At 45.6% G+C, this 24,367-nt stretch overlaps 2 protein-coding genes across 5 annotated transcripts in view; both read right to left on the bottom strand.

Annotated features, from left to right (window-relative positions):
* Window positions 1-8,191: 8,191 nt before the first annotated feature.
* Window positions 8,192-12,736, bottom strand: LOC134645296 (kelch repeat and BTB domain-containing protein 11). The gene is made up of 2 exons (XM_063498679.1): window positions 12,218-12,736; window positions 8,192-11,665 (listed from the first exon to the last, which is right to left on the bottom strand). The coding sequence occupies exon 2, from the start codon at window positions 11,572-11,574 to the stop codon at window positions 9,661-9,663; it is 1,914 nt and encodes a 637-aa protein (XP_063354749.1). The 5' UTR covers window positions 11,575-11,665; window positions 12,218-12,736; the 3' UTR covers window positions 8,192-9,660.
* Window positions 12,737-14,776: 2,040 nt separating this feature from the next.
* Window positions 14,777-24,367, bottom strand: part of arhgef10 (Rho guanine nucleotide exchange factor (GEF) 10) — a 43,304-nt gene continuing 33,713 nt past the window's right edge. For all 4 annotated transcript variants that reach the window (XM_063500024.1, XM_063500027.1, XM_063500025.1 and 1 more), the window contains 4 exons: window positions 23,831-24,005; window positions 17,208-17,330; window positions 15,655-16,149; window positions 14,777-15,571 (listed from right to left, as the gene is read on the bottom strand). In XM_063500024.1, coding sequence (XP_063356094.1) covers window positions 15,668-16,149; window positions 17,208-17,330; window positions 23,831-24,005 — 780 coding nt within the window. In that variant the 3' untranslated portion in view covers window positions 14,777-15,571; window positions 15,655-15,667. The remainder of the gene's footprint in view (window positions 15,572-15,654; window positions 16,150-17,207; window positions 17,331-23,830; window positions 24,006-24,367) is intronic.

The raw sequence follows: 24,367 nt of genomic DNA, 5'->3' as shown, positions 1-24,367 counted from the left end.
TGTATATTCAAATGGCAAAAATGAGAGAGTGTGGGGTGGATATGGAAAAGCACATTACATGATGCTTTTCCTCAGGCCATACTTTTCTCTGGTGATTCCAATTTCCAGCCTTTTACGTTTTCACTCTGTCTCTCTAAAGGGGTGCGAGTTTGCTGTTTTAGCACATAATCACAGATAATCAACTGGAAATTAAAAACAAAATGTCACATTTTTTACATCTCGCTGCCATTACAGAGAAAGAGGCTGCTCAAAGCTATTCATCAGCGAGGCACAAAACATTCCTGCAGCTTATCACATAAGCAGTTGTAAGTCATTTAAAATTTTATCTCCTTTCTTTCAAGATGTGAGATCAATTGACAGTGCACTCTGAAGTCTAAACCACTAATGCCTCGTTTTTTGAACAAAGCAGTTCAGATTCACACAGACCTTGTTAGCTAAATTTAGCTGTAGGTGAAAACAGGGGGAAAAGATTTAACAAGCTCCCCCATTTAAATGACTAAAACCAATTATGCAAACGTAATTAGTATTCCATAAGAAAACTAAAGGCATCTGCGGCGCGGGGCGAGCTGCTTACCTCCGCACCAGGTTTCCAGAACCGTGCTGCGGCTCGCCAAATGAATTCACTCACCTCACCAAGTGAGTGCCTGTCTCACACTTCGAGCTCCAGAAGCGTCAGAAATTTAGGAGACCCGATCATTATGGTTCCACCTTTATGTGTGCTGTGGGGAATTACTGCAACATAAAAGAGACAGTGTTTTAAAAGGAGAGAGAGGAAGATGCTAAAAAGGTGTGACATAACAGTAATTTAAGGGTCTCTGTTTTTTAGTGCTGCAGTTAAAAGTTATGGCCAAAAATTATTGACAGGACATCCCATAGCAACCGTACCAACCACACCATAGCCAAAGATGATACCACCTTTTTAATATATTCGCTAAAAAACTGCACAGAAAATAAAACCTTTATTTGGCTGAACAAAAACAAAAAACCCACAAAAATGCAGAGGAAAGAGGAGCTGACAGAGTCCATCCATCCGTCCATCTGTCAGTCCATCTGTCAGTCCGTCCATCCATCATCTGTCCATCTGTCAGTCCATCTGTCAGTCCATCTGTCAGTCCATCCATCCATCATCTGTCCATCTGTCAGTCCGTCCATCCATCCGTCCATCTGTCAGTCCGTCCATCCATCATCTGTCCATCCGTCCGTCCGTCCATCCGTCAGTCCATCTGTCAGTCCGTCCATCCATCATCTGTCCATCCGTCCGTCCGTCAGTCCATCCGTCCGTCTGTCAGTCCGTCCATCCATCATCTGTCCATCCGTCCGTCCGTCCATCCGTCACTCCATCTGTCAGTCCGTCCATCCATCATCTGTCCATCCGTCCGTCCGTCAGTCCATCCGTCCGTCTGTCAGTCCGTCCATCCATCATCTGTCCATCCGTCCGTCCGTCCGTCAGTCCATCTGTCAGTCCGTCCATCCATCATCTGTCCATCCGTCCGTCCGTCAGTCCATCCGTCCGTCAATCCATCCATCCATCCATCATCTGTCCATCCGTCCGTCAGTCCATCCGTCTGTCAATCCATCCAGCCATCCATACATCCATCATCTGTCCATCCGTCAGTCCATCCATCCATCGTCTGTCCGTCCGTCCATCCATCAGTCAGTCCATCCATCCATCGTCTGTCCGTCCATCTGTCCATCGATCGTCTGTCATCTGTCTGTCCATCCATCGTCTGTCCGTCCGTCCGTCAGTCCATCTGTCAGTCCATCCATCCATCATCCATCCATCCGTCAATCCATCCGTCCATCGTCTGTCCGTCCGTCCGTCCATCTGTCAGTCCATCCATCCATCCATCGTCTGTCCGTCCGTCCATCCGTCAGTCCATCCATCCATCCATCCGTCAATCCATCCATCCATAGTCTGTCCGTCCATCTGTCCATCGATCGTCTGTCATCTGTCTGTCCATCCATCGTCTGTCCATCCGTCCATCCGTCAGTCCATCCGTCAGTCCATCCGTCCATCCATCCATCCATCCATCGTCTGTCCGTCCGTCCGTCAGTCCATCCGTCCATCCATCCATCCATCCATCGTCTGTCCGTCCGTCCGTCCGTCCATCTGTCAGTCCATCCATCCGTCCATCGTCTGTCCGTCCGTCCATCCATCAGTCAGTCCATCCATCCATCGTCTGTCCGTCCATCTGTCCATCGATCGTCTGTCATCTGTCTGTCCATCCATCGTCTGTCCGTCCGTCCGTCAGTCCATCTGTCAGTCCATCCATCCATCATCCATCCATCCGTCAATCCATCCGTCCATCGTCTGTCCGTCCGTCCGTCCATCTGTCAGTCCATCCATCCATCCATCGTCTGTCCGTCCGTCCATCCGTCAGTCCATCCATCCATCCATCCGTCAATCCATCCATCCATAGTCTGTCCGTCCATCTGTCCATCGATCGTCTGTCATCTGTCTGTCCATCCATCGTCTGTCCATCCGTCCATCCGTCAGTCCATCCGTCAGTCCATCCGTCCATCCATCCATCCATCCATCGTCTGTCCGTCCGTCCGTCAGTCCATCCGTCCATCCATCCATCCATCCATCCATCGTCTGTCCGTCCATCCGTCAATCCATCCGTCCATCCATCCATCCATCCATCGTCTGTCCGTCCGTCTGTCAGTCCATCTGTCAGTCCATCCATCCATACATCCATCTTCTGTCCGTCCGTCCATCCGTCAGTCCATCCATCCATCGTCTGTCCGGCCGTCCATCCGTCAGTCCATCCATCCGTCCATCCGTCAATCCATCCATCCATCGTCTGTCCGTCTATCTGTCCATCCATCATCTGTCATCTGTCTGTCCATCCATCGTCTGTCCGTCCGTCCCCATCCATCCATCAGTCCATCCGTCCATCTGTCCATCCATCGTCTGTCTGTCTGTCTGTCCGTCCGTCCATCCATCCATCTGTCCATCCATCCTTCCTCCTTTTCCATGTATCCACAACCAGAGAACTGAGAATGACCCACTGTCTCAGGTAAGAACAAGTAAGAGTTGGTGGAGATGGGGAGGCGGGTTACACCCCAGACAGGTCGTTCATCCATGGATAACACAGGTGGATTCAAAGCCAGGACGTTCTTGTTGTGAGGCAGCAGTGCTAACCACTGCGCTGCCTAAATCCAAAGCACATCATTTTTAATTTAAAAGTTTTAGACAATAAAGCTAAAATGTAACCCTTTTCCAAAAAACTCAACACTACAGTGAAAACATGAAGCAGAACTCAGGACCATGACATGACCACTTCATTAGTTACACCTTGCTGGTACCAGGTTGGACAGATTCAACAGGCTGCTGGAAACATTCCTCTGAGATTTTGGTCCATATTGACACGAGAGCTTCACGCAGCTGCTGCAGATTTGTCGGCTGCATCCATGATGAGAATCTCTCTCGTTCCACCGCATCCCAAAGGTGCTTAATTCGACTGACATCTGGTTGTACTGGAGGCCATTAGGGTACACTGAACTCATTGTCATGTTTAAGAAACCAGTTTGAAACAGTCTGAGCTTTGTGACATGGTGCGTTATGCTACTAAGAGAAGATAAGTACTGTGGTTATAAAGCCGTGGTGTTTAAACGATGCTCAGTTGGTACTAAGAGGCCCCAAGTGTGCCAAGAAAATATCCCCCACACCTTCACACCACCAGCAGCCTGAACCACTGATACAAGGCAGGGTGGATCCATTCTTTCATGGTATTTACACCAAGATCTGACCCTACCCTCTGAAAGTTGCAGCAGAAATCAAGCATCTGAAGGCAATGTCCGTGTGAACTGTAGCCTTAGTTTGCTGTTCTTACCTGAGACAGTGGGTCATTCTCAGTTCTATGGTTGTGTGAGAAAATCCCAGCAGATCAGCAGTTTTTAAAATACTCAGGCCCTTCCTCTCCAAGCTGAGGCTCCATCTGGACTTCGGCAGCTTGTTGTGACCATGTCTACATGGCTAAACATGAAGAGCCGTTGAACAGGTGTACCTAATGAAGTGTAACTAGCATTTTGACCGATTACAAGCTGTTAAAGCAAAGTTAATGTTAACCTTTAAGTAATCAGTCTATGACAGCCCTGAACCTAGCAAACAGCACTCTGCTCTGTTTACTAGCTACATTAGCCAGTAGCTAGGGATGATCTCCAAAGTAATGCTACATTGAAACAGGAATTAATAAAATAATAGCGTTTTGTAAAAATACGTTTAAAAAATAAACTGAAGTGACAACTTACACAATTAAAATAATCTGCAACTCAGCAAAAAGGTAACTATGAAGCTATACATTTATATAAATCTATTTTTTTATCTCTCTGTCATGAACTAGACTTTCTAAAGCTTGGGAACAGATCCCTGAAGAACATCTAGTTCCCTCTCAGACCAGCTTTATTATAGCCCTGAAACTAAAATCTATTCGTTGCGCAATTAACTCAAATAAGACAATAAATGAGCCAAACGTCATTTGGTATTAGAGGTTTTAGCAACCAACAGCCCAAACGAGGCATCAGCTCATCTCTAACCACATTATTACATTTCTGACACGGTTCCGCCCTAAAGGTGGAGCAGGCCCACAGGTAATGCAGGATTTTCTTATATAAGTAAGTAGTCGTGCCAAACCTGTTTGAGCCTTCCAGCTCCCTTCCAGCTGATAGTATCTAATTGTAGGTTTGTTATGCATTGTTGGTAAATCCAATTTTAGGTGAACTACACATGAGGGGCTACTTGTTCTGGCTGCAGCTCAACCTGCTTGTAAAGCAGCTGTGACAGTCCAGCAGCAGCACAGGCACGGCAGGAAAAAGCATGGTTTTCATCAGGCTCACACTGCCCTCCAGTGCCGACAGAGGGAATTTCAAGAGAAATGTGAACCAATTTTATCCAAAATATGGAAAAACATTATGTAAAGAAATTATTAAAATGCCAAAAACAAAAAAACAAAAAACAGAACAATGAGCAATATTTCGCCACAGATAAGATTTAAATGCAGAAAATATTTATTTACTCCCACCCAAACTGAAGATATTATTTTGGATTTCATTTATATTAAATGAATGCAAAAAATTCTTGTTGTTGATTGTGCATATAAACAACCCGTTTTTTAACATGTATTTGAACCATTTATGTTACTGATGAACCTGCTTTGATTCATGTGGAAGTAACACAGAGGTGGCGTCCTTTGGTTCATGCTCTTAAACCAGGTTACAGGTTGCTCTGACACAAACCCCAACAAAAACACGATCCCTCGCGAGCAGCAACTGGCGATATCGGCGAGGAAGAACTCCATTTCAGCAGGATAAGACTTCCAATAGAACCAGCGTCACGGAGGCCCACCATCTACAGCAGGTGAACTCCAGGCCTCGAAGGCCGGTGTCCTGTAGGTTTTTGGATGTGTCCTTGATCCAGCACAGCTGATTTAAATTGCTAAATGACCTCCTCAACATGTCTTTTAGTTCTCCAGAGGCCTGGAGTTCCCCACTCCTGATCTACAGGGACAGGCTGGGTATAGGAGACACACCTCCAGACATGCATTGGTATATCTAGAAATGTACCAGATAATTTGATTTCGATTTGAACTTTTCTCAGCACATGTCCACATTTCCCTCGGTATGAATAAAGTATGATCAATCAATCAATCAATCAATCAATCAATCACATGCTGGTGCTGTTTGGAGTTTTAAGTGGACCACAGTACACTGTAACTTGTAAGCTGTGTTTGTTGATGCAGTATATGTGTACTGTATTGTATTTCATCTGTTTCATAACATTTTATGTAGAATGATAAAATGTCCCCTCATTTCACGAGTAAAAGGTTTTATTCAATTCAGTTTTATTTATACAGCGCCAAATCACAACAACAGTGGCCTCAAGGCACTTTATATTGTAAGGTAGACCCTACATACAGAGAAAAACCCAACAATCATATGACCCCTTATGACCACTTTGGCGACAGTGGGAAGGAAAACTCCCTTTTAACAGGAAGAAACCTCCGACAGAACCAGGCTCAGGGAGGGGCGGGGCCATCTGCTGTGATTGGTTGGTAAATTATCATCAGCTCATTCGGGTTGTTCCCACCAGTAGACCCATTTCCTCTTCCTGTTATTGCAATTATGATTACAGTGGTCACCACAGTTTAGCAAAGGCGGTGTTTACTCAGGGGTGTCAAACATGTGGTCAGTGAGCCTGAACCAGCTCACCAACTGCAGTTATTCAGTTAAAAAAATGCATTTGTAGATACTTTGTAATGATGACAAAAGTATAAAAGATGGACGAAGCCACCAAGATGTCATCGACTGTGACACGAGAAGGGAGGGACAGATCTGACACCAAAAGCTCTAGACGCTGGTTAATCCTTCTTTATGACTCAATTATTGACCAGAATTTATAAAAATTAACTTCATGTTTTATTCAGTAAGACATGAAACTAACGACTGACCCAGTAAAGTCATTGGCGAGAGAGCCGTGACCTGTTTAGCCACAAATCTTTAGATTCCTACAAGTCTTCTTGGAAAACAGGGGAGGCGCCCCCTGGTGGTCATCATCAGAAAGCATACAGATTCAGTGACTGGGAAACCTGTAAATGTTGTAAAAGGATACTTCATTAAATGACAACAATAACTCATCAAGTACAATACCTTCTGTTGTGTGTGTGTGTGTGTGTGGGGGGGGGGGGGGTTATTTTTTAATTGCTCTTATGGTTTCAGTTTCAGTAATGTGGAGAAGTCTTGAGTCATCCCTCGTTTCTTCACATTTTGGTAGAAAAATCTGAAATAGTTGCAGTGACTTAGTGAAACATGGGAAAACATGCATGACGTTTCTGCATTTCTAACAGGCTTGAAATATTCTATGACCACCTTTATTCTTCAGCGCAGCCTGAACCGTCTTAGGTAGATTTCTTTAAGCGGTCATTTTGAATAGTTCCCCGGGCTTCTTGAAGGATAATTTCAAGCTCCTCTCTGGATGTACACTGCTTTTCCATTCCGTGTTTTCCTGTTTGGAAATGTTTTTACTGCATCAGCAGTGTGTTTGGGATCATTGCTATGCTGTCCAGGGGTTACTGCATGGTGGATCACAATCTGGTGGTACTTTTCTGGATTCATAATTTCATCAACTTTGACAAAACCCCCCAAACCACAGAAGCAAATTCTATGTGTCCTGTAAGTCGAGTCCAGTCAGAGTTATTTCTGTAGCACATTTTAAATGACCTATGTTGACCAAAATATACACTAGCAAATATACACTATATATAACGGTCACGACATCAACAATAAAACTCAAATAAAACAAGTATAAAGACTGCGTTTGCATAATAACAGCCAAGACAGTCCACTCAGCTGGTGTTTTAAAGTGAGTGAAAGACTGGAGGGCTCTGATGTGAACAGGTAAGATTGGGAGCCACCACTGAAAAGGCTCGATCACCTCTGCTTTCAAGCCTGGATCTACAAATATCAAAGAGCAGCCGGTTTGCAGACCTCAGGCTCGGGTAGGATCGTCGGAGCACCAAACTGTGGAGACTCTTAAAAACAAGTCAGAAAATTTAAACTGGATCCTGACCACAGATTATTTATATGACATTACAATTATACACCCACTGCATCAGTGTTTTTTTTAATATTCGTGAATACAAACAGGCATATCACTGTTACTATGTTTAATAACAATATTAACATGGAATAACTTGATAATGTTTAATAATATAAAAAGATGGTAAATTGTCATAAATATATTCAAAACTTCATGTTATATTGAGAATTAAGTTTGTAGGTTGTTCAGTAATAACTGAATTATGATGAAATCTGAAGGTGATGGAAATTTAGATGTTTACATGAGCCTAAAATAATAACACGGGGTTTCCTGTAAGGCCGGGGTGGGGACCTCCAGGCCGCGAGGGCCGGTGTCCTGCAGGTTTTAGATGCGTCCTTGATCCAACACAGCTGATTCAAATGGTTAAATGACCTCCTCAACATGTCTTCAAGTTCTCCAATGAACTAATCCAATTTGTGTTGACCCAGGGTTTTATCTAAAACCTGCAGGACTGTTCCCCACCACTGCTCTAAAGGTCATAGATATAGTGCTATTCCAGCAGTGTTCACAAGATGGCGGTGTAGCTCCATGGCAGATTAACCAGAAGCCTGGCGCCCTTCCCCATCACCACAGAAACATATTCAAAACACCAGATCAGTTTCAGACATAAAATATTTTATTTGAAGCACTTAGTTCTGATATACATTATCCCACAGCTCGTTTCTTAGCCCTCTCCAAATGCCATGAACAGGAAGCCGTTGCCTTGCGTTGCATTAATTCACCGACCATCACAGCAGCAGATCCAAAACTACCAAACCCCCCCATAAATTCACAAAATCTACAGATTCCAGCCGGCCAAATATCAAGACCACATCCATTTTTGTCTGAGTCGCACTGATTGCTCAGAGACACTTCTACAAACATTATCAAAAGCAGTTTGATTTTAGGAATATATCAGCACTAGCTTCCGTACAAAACGCCCACCGTGTTACTGAAGCAACCACGAATGCTGTAAATGTCCAAAAGAAGAGTAGCGTGTGTATTCACGTGCACAGATGCAAGAACAACATGGCTTATTAGCGTTGGTGCAGAATCATCAGGATCTCTTTTTTACTAGACTGATTGAAGGTAATGTAGTGTCAGATCTGACCTTTGACCTGAAAGCTAAGCATGAATTAAAGTAATCAGCTGGCATGTGAATACAAACCTGTAGCAGAGGGTCTTTGTGCACGGGGAGTAACCTGCATCCTTAAACTTTCCTGAACCTGCCTGTGAGCAGCAAACCACAGGCCTGTGTCCTGTGCAGAAATGGTATTGCTTTAGGTTTTTCCTGTAGTGACAAAAGTGTAGTGAAATCCTTTTTAAAAAAAAAAACAAAAACAAAACAAAACAAAGAAAAGTTAGTGTGTTGGTTTCAATAGAGCCTGACGGGGGAGTTATCTTTGGCTAAATGTAGAGTATGCACCATATACAAAATAGTTTTGAATCTAAAAATACATGTAATTTATATATATTTGATCATAATGGCTTCGATTTCTGATTTATAAATATAAAGCTTTAGCTTTAGTGTGGTGGGGACCTTATTGGGGTGGTTTCGAAGACTTCGTGTTTGAAGAGAACTGCACTTCTTCCAGATTCCACTCACAATAACTACAAACAGCATTACAGCAGAAGCACTCGTTGCATAGAACCTGTATGTGTCGTTCATAAAGCGCACTAGAACAGCTTCCATCTTCCATCAATAAAACACTCGCTTATGTTACCAGTCACAGGTCAGCTAGTTAATACAGTAATATCTAAAACTACAAAAAAGTCACCAAGCAAAATATTAGCGCACAAATTAATCACTTTCATCGTGTCGTTATCTGCAGTCACAAACTAATATCGTTGCATTCGTTCAACATTACAAAAAAGGTTTGTTTTTAAGGCTCGACCCTGCAGATGCATTACAGCGCCATGCAAATACACACATTCGATTGCAAGCAGGCAATGAGACACTGAGATAGGAAGCTGACATTGAAGAGTGTACATAAGGTCTTCTGCTTATTGCAGGCTTACTATGACACATTTATTGTGTTATTCTCTCTCTCTCTTACACACACACACACACACACACACACACGCTACGCAACTCTTTCAGGCTTTTCGGGCAAAGTGAGAACAAACGGAAAAAGAACGCCTTTCGCCTCCAGAGGTGCCCTCAGCGTCTCCTCAACAAAGTAGGCGTTCTCCTCCTCCACTACAAACTGGAGAGTCTGGCTTTTGTTCACGCAGTAGATGCAGTTCCCGATGACGGCACACCTGAAGGGTAAGTGACTCCCGAGCCTCTGCGACATGCAGTCGTGCCACATTTTCACGATGGTGTTGTACTTGAAGACGTTGATCCCCTGCTCGCGGCTGACGTCAAAGCGGTAGATGAAGCTTTTCAGCGCCACCATGTCGGTGGACTTCTTCCTGCTGTTGTTGTAGGGGCACTCCTGCCACTCGTCTCTCTTAGGGTCGTACTTGAGGAGGCGGTAGAAAAGAGAGCCGCCTGATACGTAAATTTCTCCACTGCAGGTGGTCGCCTCGTGGGCCACTGCAAAGGCTCCCTTGGGCAAGGGGGCTACTGTCGTCCAGCGGTCCATTCGAGGGTCGTATTTTTCCACCGTAAACAAACATTCCCCTCCAATGGCATACAGATAGCCATCCATAGATAGGAGCTTTAGCTGGGCACGGGCCTGGTTCAGAGGTCTGACCTCAGCCCAGCGGTTGGTTATAGGGTTGTAACAGAAGACCTTGTCTGAAACCTTGCCTTTGTCCCCGTAGCCCTTTATTCCCCCGGCCACAAACAGGTAGTTATACATGGTGCAGATCCCACAGCCTTTAGTATTTACGTCCTCGGGCATGGCAGTCAAAGGTCTCCAGTCATTTGCTGTCTCGTTAAAGTGGTAAATCATATGGTTCTCCTCCAAAGACCCCACCGACAAGGGGCTCTGTGGCCGGCTGCCACAGCGACTCGGCGGCCGGCTTCCAACTCGGTCGAACACATCGTTTATCTCTGCAACCATCAGAGTCTTCCTCCCCTCCATTCTCTTCTTCAGAATCAGATCCCTCTCGGATCCCGTCAAACGCCCGTACGCGGCGGGGTCTTTGAGGACCTGGAGGAAGTTGTCGCTCATGAATCCATAGGCGGTCTCCTTCAGTTCACTCAGCCGCTGCTTCTTGGCGATGGTGAGGATCTCGTAGCAGTTCTCCGCCGTGATTTGTTCAGACATGGAGTCCATAGCTGCCTGGACGGCACAGGGGATCTGCAGGATTTTAGCCCCCGTGATGACATCGACTACATTGTCTTTGCTAACACTGATGTTTGAAGTGTAAACATAGTCTATCAACGTGGACAAAGTCTTATAACTGATACCCTTCACTTTCAGGATGTTGCGTGACAGCCGTGCTTTGAAGTAGTCACTCTTCTCAGCTAGGACAGACCTGTGAGCGTTGATCGTCTGCCCACCTACCTCTATGACTAAGTCAGGCTCACTTTGGGGTTGTGTGTTTCCAGCTTCCTGGCTGCCGTCCCTGTGTGCCAGGATTGATTTTAGAGCCGGCTGATCGGCTTCCTGTTGGGCCTGGCTGGGCAGGTGTATGGAGGAATCTGCACTGTAGGACACTTTAGCTCGGGCGCCGTTGGAGATTTCGCCACCTGCACAGTTTTGCCGCATGCCAGCAATGTGGTTGGAGCCAGTGTGAGGTGGGGCTTCTGGAATTTCCTTGTCACCTGAAAGGTAAAACCGATCAGCACTCGAGATGTACGAGCTGCCACCTTTGTGGTTATCAGTGTGGTTTTTCTCCATCAGGCTTCCATCCAGCAGGTATTCCTTTTCAAACCCTGGAGGAGGGCTGAAGCCGGGCTCATCTTGCAGGAATCCCTGGACGAACCCTGGACATAAATTCCTGTTTTTGTCAGTAAGCGTGATAAAGTCCGAGTTCGCCGTGTGGAGGATGGCATCAGCCTCCACAGTGACAGCCCCTCCTCCCTGCCTGTGGCCCTCAGTCATCTCAATGTACTCACTGGCGATGGGAGACGGCGTCCTCACTGATCATGCTGAGCGGACGGACAAAGCTGTGAGGGGATTCCTCTCTCTTCACCTACAGTTGGAGAAAACAAAGAGGGAATTTAACCAACATCCAGTGGACTAGAACAAAAAGAACCCGCCTGAGTCTGGAAGCTGCAAAGACTTTCTCGCTCTCTAAGGGGCGCCCTTTCTCTAATATCTTGAAAACATTTGAAGGAAAAAGACTTTTTGCTGCCAGTAATGATTTGCCATCACGCACAGCCTTTGAGCAACATCTGCAGCTCAACAAAGAAACACAAGTAATCCCGACATGCAGCTTCTGCAAACTGCCTGACCCACTGCAATAATCACCCTGTCCTCTCTATGTGGTAATCTGTACACATGCAGAACGCATGCGCATATGGTGGCACTCCGATGGAATAATGTTTAATAGGAAGGAAAACGGGTATTTTTGGAATTGTGTCCAAAACTCCTGTCTGTTTCCTTCAAGGATAACGTCGCTCGAACGAGCCACAGCTGCTCATTCATTAGAACTGAGTCGGATTTAAAGCGTTTTCATGTAATTGCAATAAAATGTGAAACCAAAACATGGATTTTTGCGCGTTCTCGGTAAACTGCGACCTACCTTCGTTTTCTGGCTGTGATCAACAGCTCGACACCAGCGCTTTCCCTGCTCGTCCCTGCACAAAGCTCAGTTACGTAAGACAGTCCCGATGAAGCGGCGAGGCTGAGCTCCCCGGGACGAGTTCACCTCACGGTCGATTCCGATTCACGGTCACCTTTATCTCTACCTCCGGACACTCCGGGCTGCCGTTTCATCCGCTCATCCTGTAAAATGTGCCGGAGCTCCGCGGCGGAGGCGAGGCAGGGGGACGATCAAACAGTCATCTCAAGTCACACCTCCTTCAGATCAGCCGTGGACGTGTAATTTCCTCCGGTGGAAAGTGCGGAGAGCCGATGCGCGCGTCCAAGCTGGAGCAGAAGACCGCAGTGATAGGCTCCCACCTCTACGAGCACTCCGGATGTTGATTTTTGTTGTCTTTATTTATTTGTGGAACAGCTGGCAGGAGCGAGGCGGTTATTATTGACCCAGACCACGCCCTCATCGGTCGGCGTTAACCCCACACTCAACGGCGCGTGCCTCCATCTGCTGTGCGCGCGCTGGACGCAGCATTCCTGTACATGATCCGTGTGAGGGGGGACCGCGGGGGGTCAGATATAAGTCCATGTGCATGTAACATCTGTAAGCTCATATAAGGATTAACCCCCCCCCCCCCCCCCCCCCAAAAAAAAACACTACTAAAAAGACCGCTTCAGTACAATTCATATGTGATAATACAGAAATAATGAGATCTGTGAAAACTTTGTGACAGTGGGTACAACCTGCAGAGGGTCAGCCGTGACGTCACCACACTAAGACGTATGGAGGAAAAAGCCCGTAGAAAGGTCCCGGATGGCTGGGCTCATCCCGGGTAGCCAAAGCATGGCATCATTCCACAGTCAGAGATGCAGCTCACAGCTGAGCTCTTTAAAACTAAAACACTGAAAATATATTCAAAGCATTCACCACCCTGTCAATGGAATGACCACTAACATCAAAAAATGTGAAAAAATGTGAAAACAAATCCCAGAGGCTTTCACTGCATGAGATACAGTACAGTACATAACAGATTTATTACACCGTGGGCCCGTGTTTATGCCACATCTGCCCCAAATTAACAGCACTGGTAATTACCAAAGTCATGTTTCATGTTTCTGTTTGCACAAGCTCTCTAATCAAAATGATACTTTTTAATGCTAAAATATAATTATAGCTTTATATTGATTGCAGAAAAAAATAATGACATTATTTTTTGACTAGGAGGCCAAATAACAGTTACTCATTTGCAATCCTGAACAGAAAAATGAATTTTAGTGATTGAATGTTCAGCTTGATTAATTCCTGACTTCTCAGAATGTTCCCACTCAAACCCTGCACTGTGAATGTGGCAGAATATATACAGGCAGGTGAATCAGCCATGCTCTCTGAGCATCGGAGCTCATTTATACAAAATGACAGAGCTCTATCAGATCAGTTCAGTCCCATTACATTTATGTAACACAGTTTACAAGTGATCTCAAGGTGCTTCATACTGCAAGGAAAAGACTCAGAGATAACTCGATCTGTTTGAAGATATTTCAGTTAAAAGCTTTTAACATGGAGAAAGAAGCATTTACTTCTTCCTGAATGGGCTTTTATATTGGTCGCTAAAGCACTGCACTTTTACAGTATTCTTTGAATATCTTCCATCTTTGCTCATATATAAAGGACTTTTTAGTCAAACCGTATAATATTTCATGTTTTTGTGTTTAAAAGAGGACAGCCTCACAGAGCAGCAGCAGCGTGGGTCTGTGACCTCTCCTCCATGGAGGCTGCATGTCTTAACAGCTGACCTTCAGATATAAAAATAGAGGGGAGCCACGGCGAGGGCATCAAACAAATATCAACCCTGTGAGATTAGAGGGCATTCAGCTGGGAGTTTTAATGCCAGATATTTTCAGAACAAAAGCCTCGCCGAGGACTGATACAAGCACATAAAATGAGCGTCTCCATGGAAACCTCAGGGTCAGACGGAAAAAAAAGACTTCCCGTTGCAGAGCTGTCAGACAGCCTGATAACTGGGTTACTTACAATGAGATAATCTGTGTTTGACTTCTAGTTAATGCAACATTCTGTAGGTGCAGCATATAAGACACTACCCAGAAAACTCAGATCAGTATTTGCAATCAGGCCGGGGTGCTGAGGATTGTGGGAACATGTCCAAAGTGTCTATTTTTGTTAGAACTCATAGTGAAACCTGGTTGTGCAATGGTGGACGTGGGTGTTATGAGAGAAAGTGCCTTGACCCTCTCTGCTCCGCAGTAGGAGAAATCCCGGAAGAGCTGTATCAGGCTCAGTTCCTGCCATCCCTCAGGCACATTGCTAGTCCCGGCATGTACTGATGGCTGCACACAATCACAGCGCAGTGCAAGGTTAGAGTCGAGCACAGAGGCACGCCGACACCCTTTGGCCCTCTGATCGTCTCCGAGTCGTCTTGCACACTGTATGTCTTCACCACCATGTGACCGCCTGTGTGTTAGTGTGCTCATCTGTAAACCTGAACAAGTGACAAATCTCCACTAAACTTCAAACAAAGGAAAAAAGTTTGCTCAATAAAACAATGTTTATAGATTTGTTAATATACATAAGTACATAAAAGGCACGAGAAAAGTATAAATCTTTTATATATATTTTCTTAAAACATTGTTATGCCAGAAAAAAAAAGTGAATTAGGGTAAAAAAAAGAAGAGAATCTGTGGTGTTGGCAGCAAGTCTTTCCTCCCTTTAAGAACAGAAACCTGGCCAGCAGGGATCCTCATCAGGCCTTCACAAACTCATTTATTCATCTGAAGTTTACCTTTTTAAAAATCCCTTTTCTCTGTTAACATAATAGTCTGAGCATCAGAGAGCTGGTACAAGAGGAAATCGTTTCCATAAGGACACACACACACACACACACACACACAATCCTGAGCCGTCTCACTTAGAAAGTCCAACTCTGATCTAACCACTGTCCAAAGCCCAGCTCTAATCTTACAACAAACGTTCACGTGACAGCAGATACCTCGCGCATCTTCAAGCAGTCTGGACCGCCGCTCGTTATCTCCTAATTTCTTTTCAACACTGATTTAAATACTGCAGATCCAGATGTTGGACCTGAAACACTGGAGAGCACTGAAATGTGTTAGCTAGGTTACAGAGCAACGTCCAGAGACGGTTTCTGGAACAGGTCCGTCCTCAGTACGACCTTCGACCGTCGGTAGCTGTCATTTCCTCCTGGTTTTTCGGATCTTTGTCCCGTTCCGGTTTAAATAAGACACTTAGTTGCTTTGATTGATCCCAAATATTCTGTCAAGTGTTAACAGTAGACCTTGTTGTGTGCAGCACTTCTGGATTCACCTGAGGAAAACAAAAAGGTACATGTAAGGAATTCTATAGTTCATGTAGACATTACCTGCTGATCACTAATGCTAACCTCCCACCTTGGTGCTTGAGTCACATGTTGAGTAAGGGGATCTGCCAGATCATGATGGTAGAGGTGGTGTCCTCATGGCGAGACTGCTTGGTCTTCTTGTTGACCCTGCGGTGTCCCAGACCTCCAGAGACCACCAAGAGAGAGCAGACATCCACCTTACTTGAGCGGCGGCCTCTCTGGTGATGGGCCGGGTCGTGGAGCACATCATAAAGGGCCCCGTCCTCAGGCCCGTGCTCCAACGAACCCTGGGATGGAGCCAGCGAGCCACAGGACGAGGAGGACAGGGAGTCCTGGAGAGCCATGGCAGTGCAGCCCGCCTCTCCCAGCCACACCCCTCGTCCCTGCGAGGGGGTCGGGGCTGAGTCTGATGGAGGCTGGGTGCTCTCCACATCCTTTGACTCTGCAGGCTGCAGTGGGCCTGACGGCTGGTTACACACTGCAGCAGCGGCGGTGAGGAACTTCACCGGTCCGCTGTGAGCATGTAAGGACACCATGCCCCGACCTAAGAACGGGCACAGACATTCAAAGTTAATCTCAGACTTGAACCTAGACATGTTGTTTATCATAGATGCAGGTACACTCCACAGTACACTATGAACCTGAGTGACACCCCGTTCTAAATATGATGTCAAACCAACCTTTGTAGCTGTAACAGCTTCAACTCTTCTAGGAAGGCTTTCCACAAGGTCAGGGAGTGTTTATGGGATTTTTAAACATTTCTAATTCATCCCAAAGTCATTCTATCAGGACCCTGTGCAGGCCAGTCAAGTTCATCCACACCAAACTCCATCGTCCATGTCTTTATGGACCTCGTTTTGTGCACTGGTGTGCAGTCGTGTCAGAAAAGGAAGGGGCCATCCCCAAACTGTTCCCACAAAGTTGGGAGGATGCAGTTGTCCAAAGTGTCTTTGTATGCTGAAGCATTAAGGGTTCCTTTCACTGGATCGAAGGGGCAGAGCCCCACTCCTAGAAAAACAACCCCCCCCCCCCACCAAACTTTACACTTGGCACAGTGCAGTCAGACGAGTACCGTTGCCCTGGCAACCCTCAAACACAGACTCGTCCATTGGATTGTCAGATGGAGAAGCGTGATTCGTCACTCCAGAGAAAAACGTCTCCTCTGCTCTGGAATCCAGTGCTTTACTCCACTGCATCCGATGCTTTCACTGCGCTTGGTGATGTAAGTCTTGGTCACCATGGAAACACTGTTCCTGAGCTAATCTGAAGGCCACATGAACTTTGGAGGTCTGCAGCGTTCCCAATCTCTTCCACTCTGTTATAATCCCACTAACAGCTGACTGTGGAACATTTAGTGGTGAGGAAAGTTCATGACTGGATTATACACCTGTGGCCATTGAATTGACTGGAACACCTGGATTCAGTAACTTGAATGGTTGAGTGAATCATTTTGGGACTATAGTGTTGGTCTACTGCACCTTTAATGTCTCACAGCAGAAATGGGCACAAAAGCTGCATAATGTAACTTTTGTAGTCAGTGCGTACTACAGGTACAAACAGCTGCCCACATACACCCACCATGCAGTGATGTTAGAGTGTTACCTGTTACTTTAGGGATGCCCTGCAGCCTGGGGACAGAGAGCGCTACAGTCACTCCCAAGTTGGTCCCTACCAGCAGCAGACCATGACAAACCAGCAGGCTGCTCACCGACACTCTCTGGTTCCCTACAGAAAAGGCAGAAGCATCAGTTTAGTCACACCTAAATGAATGAATGCTTTCTGGAGTAAAACCACTGATAGGTGTTTATAATGAGACGCAGCTTAGCAAACGCATCCTCCCACACCGAGTGCACAGTCACAGGGTCACTTTACCAGGCTGTATAACAACAAACCACAGTGCGGTGCAAAGCAGGGAGGGAGGTACGAGGCAAAATCTCTGCAGCCATCATGTTCAACGCTCACTTGTCTCCAGGGCAACGTAGAGAGGAGCCTAAATAAAAGCAGCTCTTTTCAAGTATTTGAACAGAGTAAGTGAACTATTATAGTCGGCTTTGAGTCAAACAAACAAACACAAAAGTGTTACGTAACAGAATGAGTGAGGCGTAATGCAGTAATTAGAGAAGGAGCTGTGCCTCTATTCAGAAAACTTAGGGCGGTTACAATAGAACAATCTGACCCGACCTTTCCCTGCGGTCGCAGACTTCGCTGTGAGGCCACTTTGCAGGCTAAAAGCTGGGATTGTTCGGTTAACGGCACCTTTCAGCAGCAATAAATTCAGCCGTGCTCACCGCCTTTGTTAAGTGACTTATTACGTGGAACCTGGAACTCATCTCAGAACATCTCCACTTGTTGGGAATCAGCCGTGAATGCAGTCAGACATATTTATCATATTTTTTATGACTGTAATAAGGATCTGGGGTTTTTGTAAAAACACTCTTCCAGTCCGGCTATGTGGGCGGCGAGACTGTCGTGAGTCATTACTGCTGCAACAGCTTGACTTGAATTTCCTCCCTCAAAGTAATCCTCTCGGGCTTTAGCCAAAATTACTGCCAGTCTATCTGCCTGACCCCCCCACTAGAGCTGACCCCTCGCATGAGGCGCACGCTCCACGCTGCCATACTTCCCGGAATCCTGCCAGATATGCGGGCAGGTACTGGGCCTGCGTCTTACCACATGTGCTTCTAATGAGAGACCAGAGTTAGCAGAAGCACGCAGACTGCCGGTTGGGGGTCTTGCTCAACTTCCTTCTTTCATAATATTTGGAGTTCCCCACCCAGAGGGTGAACTAAAATAAACCCGGAGTGAACGGCAACACGACCAGGCTTTGGCCTTCATCCTTCACCAGAGCACTTCTTTGATCGCCACTTAGTCTTGACAACCAGCAGCAGGACGCCGGAGTAAATCCCAAACATTGCAAAAACACCCTGCATCAGCCTTTCAGCCTGGAAATAACTCAGATCAGCACATTGTGAGTAACAGCAGCCTCAACTTCTATCGCGCACCCTGAAATACTGAAGGCAGGTTTGGTCTTTCAGATTCATACCTGCAGTCATCAGTCTGTAGGTTTGTGATCGTTAGCCAAAGCTCTGGAGACATTAATTTTAGACCTGTGGTGAATCTAAATGAGAAGTCATAATTACAGTTTCTCTCTATTGGCAGAGACATTCAAAGGACGTGATGATAGAAAGGCTTAAAAATGGCCACAAACCATTAGCTAGAAGGTAATGTGGGACACACACATGTTATCATTTACAGCTTATCAACACAAATAATCCCTTAATTTCAGTGTTAGTCTAGCATCCTGCCAAAGAGAAGAACAGATTAAGACAAGTTATAACAGGAGCTGTTTCATGTTCAGCTGCACAGTTTTCTCCTGTCCACTCGGTCCTTTCAGATCTGAAATGTGCGTCTTTATTCACCAGTTTGTGCAAAACAAAAAACAACAACAAAAAAAAAAAACACTGGAAACAAGAACTGAAGGTGTTATTTACCCCCCCCCCCCTGCCATTAGGCCACACATGGCTGCCTATTTAGGTCACAGAGCGGCAGACAAAGGCAGGCTGGTCCCTCAGCTCAGCAGCCAGCCAGTCGCCACCATCCTCTGAGACATCATCACAGGCAGCCTGCTCCCATGATGGAGTACCACCATTTGATACGTTTACTAAAAATATTACTCTCATTTTCACAAAGCGTTAACTCTATTCACTCTTCTCACTGGGTTTTTCCATATTTCCTTCACTTTTTCACTTCTCACATTCCAGTTTACTTAAGAGGTGCAGCTCTGCACCGAGCTGCCCGCTCACATGTTTAATCAAATAAATCCCGAGCAGATCAGGGAGACATGACAGGCAAAAACATGTTTTTGTTCATGCAGGGTAGATTTTGAGGATTTGACTTCTGTAATGAAAAAAGAAAAAAAACTTTATTTCTAAATGAAAAAACAGAATTCAGAAAACGTGCAATATAACAAATAACTGCCTCCATGTGAGTGATTAGCTGGGGAATTTTCCTTGTGATATCCTACAGGGAACATTTACATATATCAGAGTTCATTGAACGCTTTGTTTATGAAAATAACAGAAAAAATTGAAATTTTACGGCTGCTGACAGGAAAATTCTGGATTCTGAACCTGGCTTTGTCCAATATTCAGATGTTTTTATAGAGAAACTTTATGTACAGCAGCGTCTCCTCTCATCTGTCTCATTGAAATGAAAATATCCAGAATAAAACTCGACTCTGAATCTAAACAGAGAGGAGCAGGCTTCCCAGTGTGGAAACTACCACTACTTACCTTAAATCTCTTTAAGAAACACGAGCTACAGTATACGTTACAGGGAAAATGATGATGCAATTACAGCGCATTAGCCAGACGTGCGTTTACTGCTTGGATAAGGAGCTCCCGTTCAAAGATGGGACTCAGCAGAATTGCTCCAACATGCTTGAACATGAGGAGAATAACCCCACCTAGAGCAAGTCCTACTTTCAACACTGCTCCTTTGATTGAGACAGCCAACCCGGAGACAACGCCCCGATTCCATCTCCACTCCTGCGTTCTGTGCTGCAGAAAAGCCCAAATTGCATTAGGACCTTTCACAGTAAAATGAACTTCCTGCTTTCTGATAAGCTGATATCATTATGACGACTCGGTAAATAAACATTACAGGATGGACAGAATTGCAGCTGAATGAGCGCTCGGTCTAAAAATATCGACGGCGGGCAGTTCCTTCTGTCCAAACCGTCGTGCTGACAGTTCCAAATAGAGTTTGTGCAGAAACGGCACATTTCTTGGTTTCACTCTGTCCTCCAGCAGCAGCCTGCAGGGATAAATGCTGCCACGAAACACAGAGTGGAGTACAGGTGCACTCCTCCGTGTGACTGCTTTATTAAAAGGACATCGCGACCACACAAGCCGGCAGAGCTCGATTTGAATGCTCGCTGACAGTCCAGAGACTCGGGGTTGTTATCAGAGGAAGTCGGCTCTTAATGGCGAGGCCCAGAGGATGAAAGCGTTTATGTGCTGCCGTCTGTCCCAGAACCAGCTTCCTCTGTGGTTTCATGGCTTCCATTAGCTAATATGGATACTGAGGTCCAGAAGCAGGCTGCTTTTATTATTTACATCTGTTAGATAATGAGCACTCTGTCTCCTAACACTGAATGTGAGGGGGGGGCTCTCACTCAGGACCGCGTGCACAATCTGACAATTTTACTTGTGATTAGGGATTTCCTTGAGTACACTTTGGTTTGTAAGTTCAGTGTTTTCAGTGCGCTGCTTTGATTTCTGTCTGAAGTATGATGGAGCAGAAATGCAGTTAAGCAGCGCAGCACAGTGAGTAACTGTGGACGGTGTCACAGCTGTATGTTTCAGGAGAACATTCACAGCAGTCACTCACCAACTTTCTCCATCTCAGTTTTTACTCCTTTGATTGGCTTGTTGTGTCATTTGTGTATTTTTCTCTGTGTCTGTGCGCACGATTTGTCTTCGTGAAGGTTTCGTGCCAACCTCAGATGTTCTTTTTTCTTGCATTTCTGCAGTTTGTTCAACGAGTTTGTTTTTCTTTTGGGCATTTCAGAAATAAAGTTCATCCTTGTATGTGTACCTGCCTCCTGCTGTGTGTGTTCAGGTGCTCACTTTGGCTACAACATAGCATGATAACCTGCTAATCACAAAACACGCCGTGACTGGAAGAAGAGCCTGATGCCGAAAGGTTGGATGCCATCCATCCTTTTCAGGGTCGCTGGAGTCTATCCCAGCTGTCTTAGAGTGAGAGGCGGGGTACACCTGGACAGGTCGCCAGTCTGTTGCAGGGCTAACACACAGACCGGAGACAACCAGTCGAACTCACCTTCACTCCTGCATTCACACCTGTGGGCAATTTAGTGTTTCAATTAGCCTAACCCCACTAACTGCACGTCTTTGGACTTTGGGAGGAAGCCGGAGGACCCGGGGAGAACATGCAAACTCCAAGGTTGGATGCCGTTCAGAGAAATATCACAACATTTTAGCCATGATGGAAAAATCGGGTCCCAGGACTAAACGCACACGGGCTCAGTAACACCACCAACGCTGAAGCTGAGGAGTAAACGCAGACAGGTGGATTCACAAAAACAACACAAAAGGTGGAACATGCAGGTCTAAAAGGAAGCCTGACTGTCAACATCTCTAAAAAACTTTCAGCCCACGGCTGTCGGTGTTACTCAGGACAAAGGAGGGAAAAAGTGGCTGAAAACTGTTCTGATTGGACCGTATAAATCCCGACTTCACAGCCCACAACAACAGCTCCCATCATCCTTTGAGGCTGTGTGTTTTTGGGTCACGCTGATATAACGCAGCAGATTACAAGAGCCGAAGCAGCAGGTCACTCTGATGACTGCGGCACACAGAGATGATTTGATCTGACCTCGACATCATCAGCAGCAACGTCTGCCTCAAACACATCTGCAGCAGAACGTCACCGACGGTAAGGACAGCCTTCGTCACAGCCACAAAGCTTCCTTGCTAAAGGACACGTACTGTAGACTCACTCAAAGGTGTGTTGGGAGTGATGCAAACTCATTCGTTTCTGTGACACACGCACAATAACTGTAACTCCTGTTTTCTTTGATAAAAGTGCCTGAACAAATATTTGCTCTGCTATAAAAACTCTGCTTTCAACTCTGGACAAACTGTGCATGAAGCATGGCTCATTTAGAGCCATTAAGACCTCTCAGGTCATCAGCTGCAGGTCTTTGAACTGCACCCAGGATTAGATCTCAGCGTGCCGAGGGCGCTTTCTGTTCTCTGGAACACGCTGCATGTGTTTGCATTCACCTGTGTGTGTATAAAGCTTTCTTTTGTTATTTTTATGGCCTTAAGATATTGTGGACCTACCTAGGGTTTCATTTTTTTATGTTTAATGGTAATCACATTGAGTTCCATGAATAAAGCTGCAGATTCACAGCATGTGAAGGAGTGGTTCAGTCTGCAGTGCTGTGGAGGAACCACACAATAACTGTGCCCACTATTCATGACACTCCCTCATAGTTGCATTTAATCTAAAGTGCAAAGATTTACTCACTCCATCATGTTTCTGTCAAAGCAGCTGGCTGTGATTGTATTTGCCATGGTCATGTTAAAGTTCAAAGTATTCTGATTACTCAGGATTTAGCTGTAAGTTTTCTTTGACTCGCCCCACAACTCAAACTCTTCAGTTTGGCATCACCGACCGGCTCGAGCAGTAGCTCAGCCACAGATACACCATGTGCTGTATTTAAATGTGATGTCACGATCATGTGAGTTATTAAAAGGATGATCCTTTATTTGTTTTTAAAGGGTTTAGATATGGCCTGGATTTCCTTTTAACACACAAAGCTGCCTTAAAATCAACTTGACAAAGTCCAAAGTGTTTTTATGTGGCACCATGAGCAGAGACAAAATGAGAGGTTTCTGTTTCCTTGTTTAGACTAAGGAGCTTTTGGAAAAAGGAAAAGAGTGTGACAAACAGAAGCTGCCTGCAGCGATGTTTGCTAATAAGTGGAAGACACCGAGCGTGGTGATGTGAGGTGACGGGGCGTGTATCACAGGCCGCGGCTGCTGGGCTGGGTTGGAGCAAATATATCTGATGGGATGGTCACAAGATTAGAAATCAACAGAGATTTTGTCAGGCAGTTTGAGAGCGCTGCAGTCTCTGTGAGGCAAACTCACATTACCGAGTGATGCTGAACAGACGGGGAGCGGTTCTCACAGAGGTAAAGGTGGCGAGCCTGAGAATCACAATCAAACCACGCGGCAAGGCGGGGCTTCTTAAAGTCTCTGAATATAGTACAAAATCTAACATTCACTGGTCACTGCGTAGAAGAAAGCACAGAAAAGAAGCAGAGCAGCAGTTTAAGCAGGAAGGTTAGTGTCGCACATTAGCTGCTGGACATTAGAACCGCCTGCATGCAACATGTGCTGTTCAAGTTTTCATTGGATAGTGACAGATGGAAGAGGAAGGTCCCAGATAGATTTTAATGGTGGTCACCAATAAAACCCCAAAGAGACTTGAAAAGTTAAAGTTATTAACTTTATGTAAGACTTAAATTATTATTTAAAAATCAGTTTAAAGCTGATCTGTGCTCAAGTCGGGGGAATACGAGCCCCAAGTTATGCAAAATTATGCAAGATATCTAGAAATATGCATGAAACAAGTTGAATTTTAAACCTTTGAAATGCTTTGCCAGTTTCAAAGTGAAGATTATGTCTTACCTGGAAGTATACTGTGGACAGGTGTCGCGATGTTGATGTCCTGCAGGTGCTCTAGGGTTTCGGTGTGGAAGAGGCGCAGCGTGGAACCAGAGCTGAAGGCGATCCATATGCCCACCCCGGCCACCACCATGTGTGACACCACCATGCCCTCGTCCTGGTGGGCCTCTAACTGCCTCTGAAGGAGAAGAAGGTGACATGAGTTCCTCGTTATCTACTGCAAATTTACTGGAACTGAGACCGAGGGGAAGACCTGAAGACCAGCCGTGCATTCGTCATGTGACGCCATAACTAATTTCAATTAAGCGCGGTCTACATGACGTAAAGGCCAAGAAGCTTTTTATGATAATATATTTCACACGTCTCAGCAGGTCAAAGCTGTTGTTGTTTACAGTGCACGTTTCAGGCTGTCACATGTTGGCTGTGTGACTATGAAGTGGAGAAAGCAGCACTCAGCCCACAGAAAGTCTGCCTCACACTGTAGAGGCTGCAGCAGCCCACCCATGCAGAGCTCTGCCTGATTATGCTTCAGGTGCAAAA

The sequence above is a fragment of the Pelmatolapia mariae genome, linkage group LG16_19 (genome assembly GCF_036321145.2).
Source record: "Pelmatolapia mariae isolate MD_Pm_ZW linkage group LG16_19, Pm_UMD_F_2, whole genome shotgun sequence".
NCBI lineage: Eukaryota > Metazoa > Chordata > Actinopteri > Cichliformes > Cichlidae > Pelmatolapia > Pelmatolapia mariae.
The sequence above is the reverse complement of the archived record's forward strand: the minus strand, read 5'-3'. Positions and strand labels throughout refer to the sequence as shown.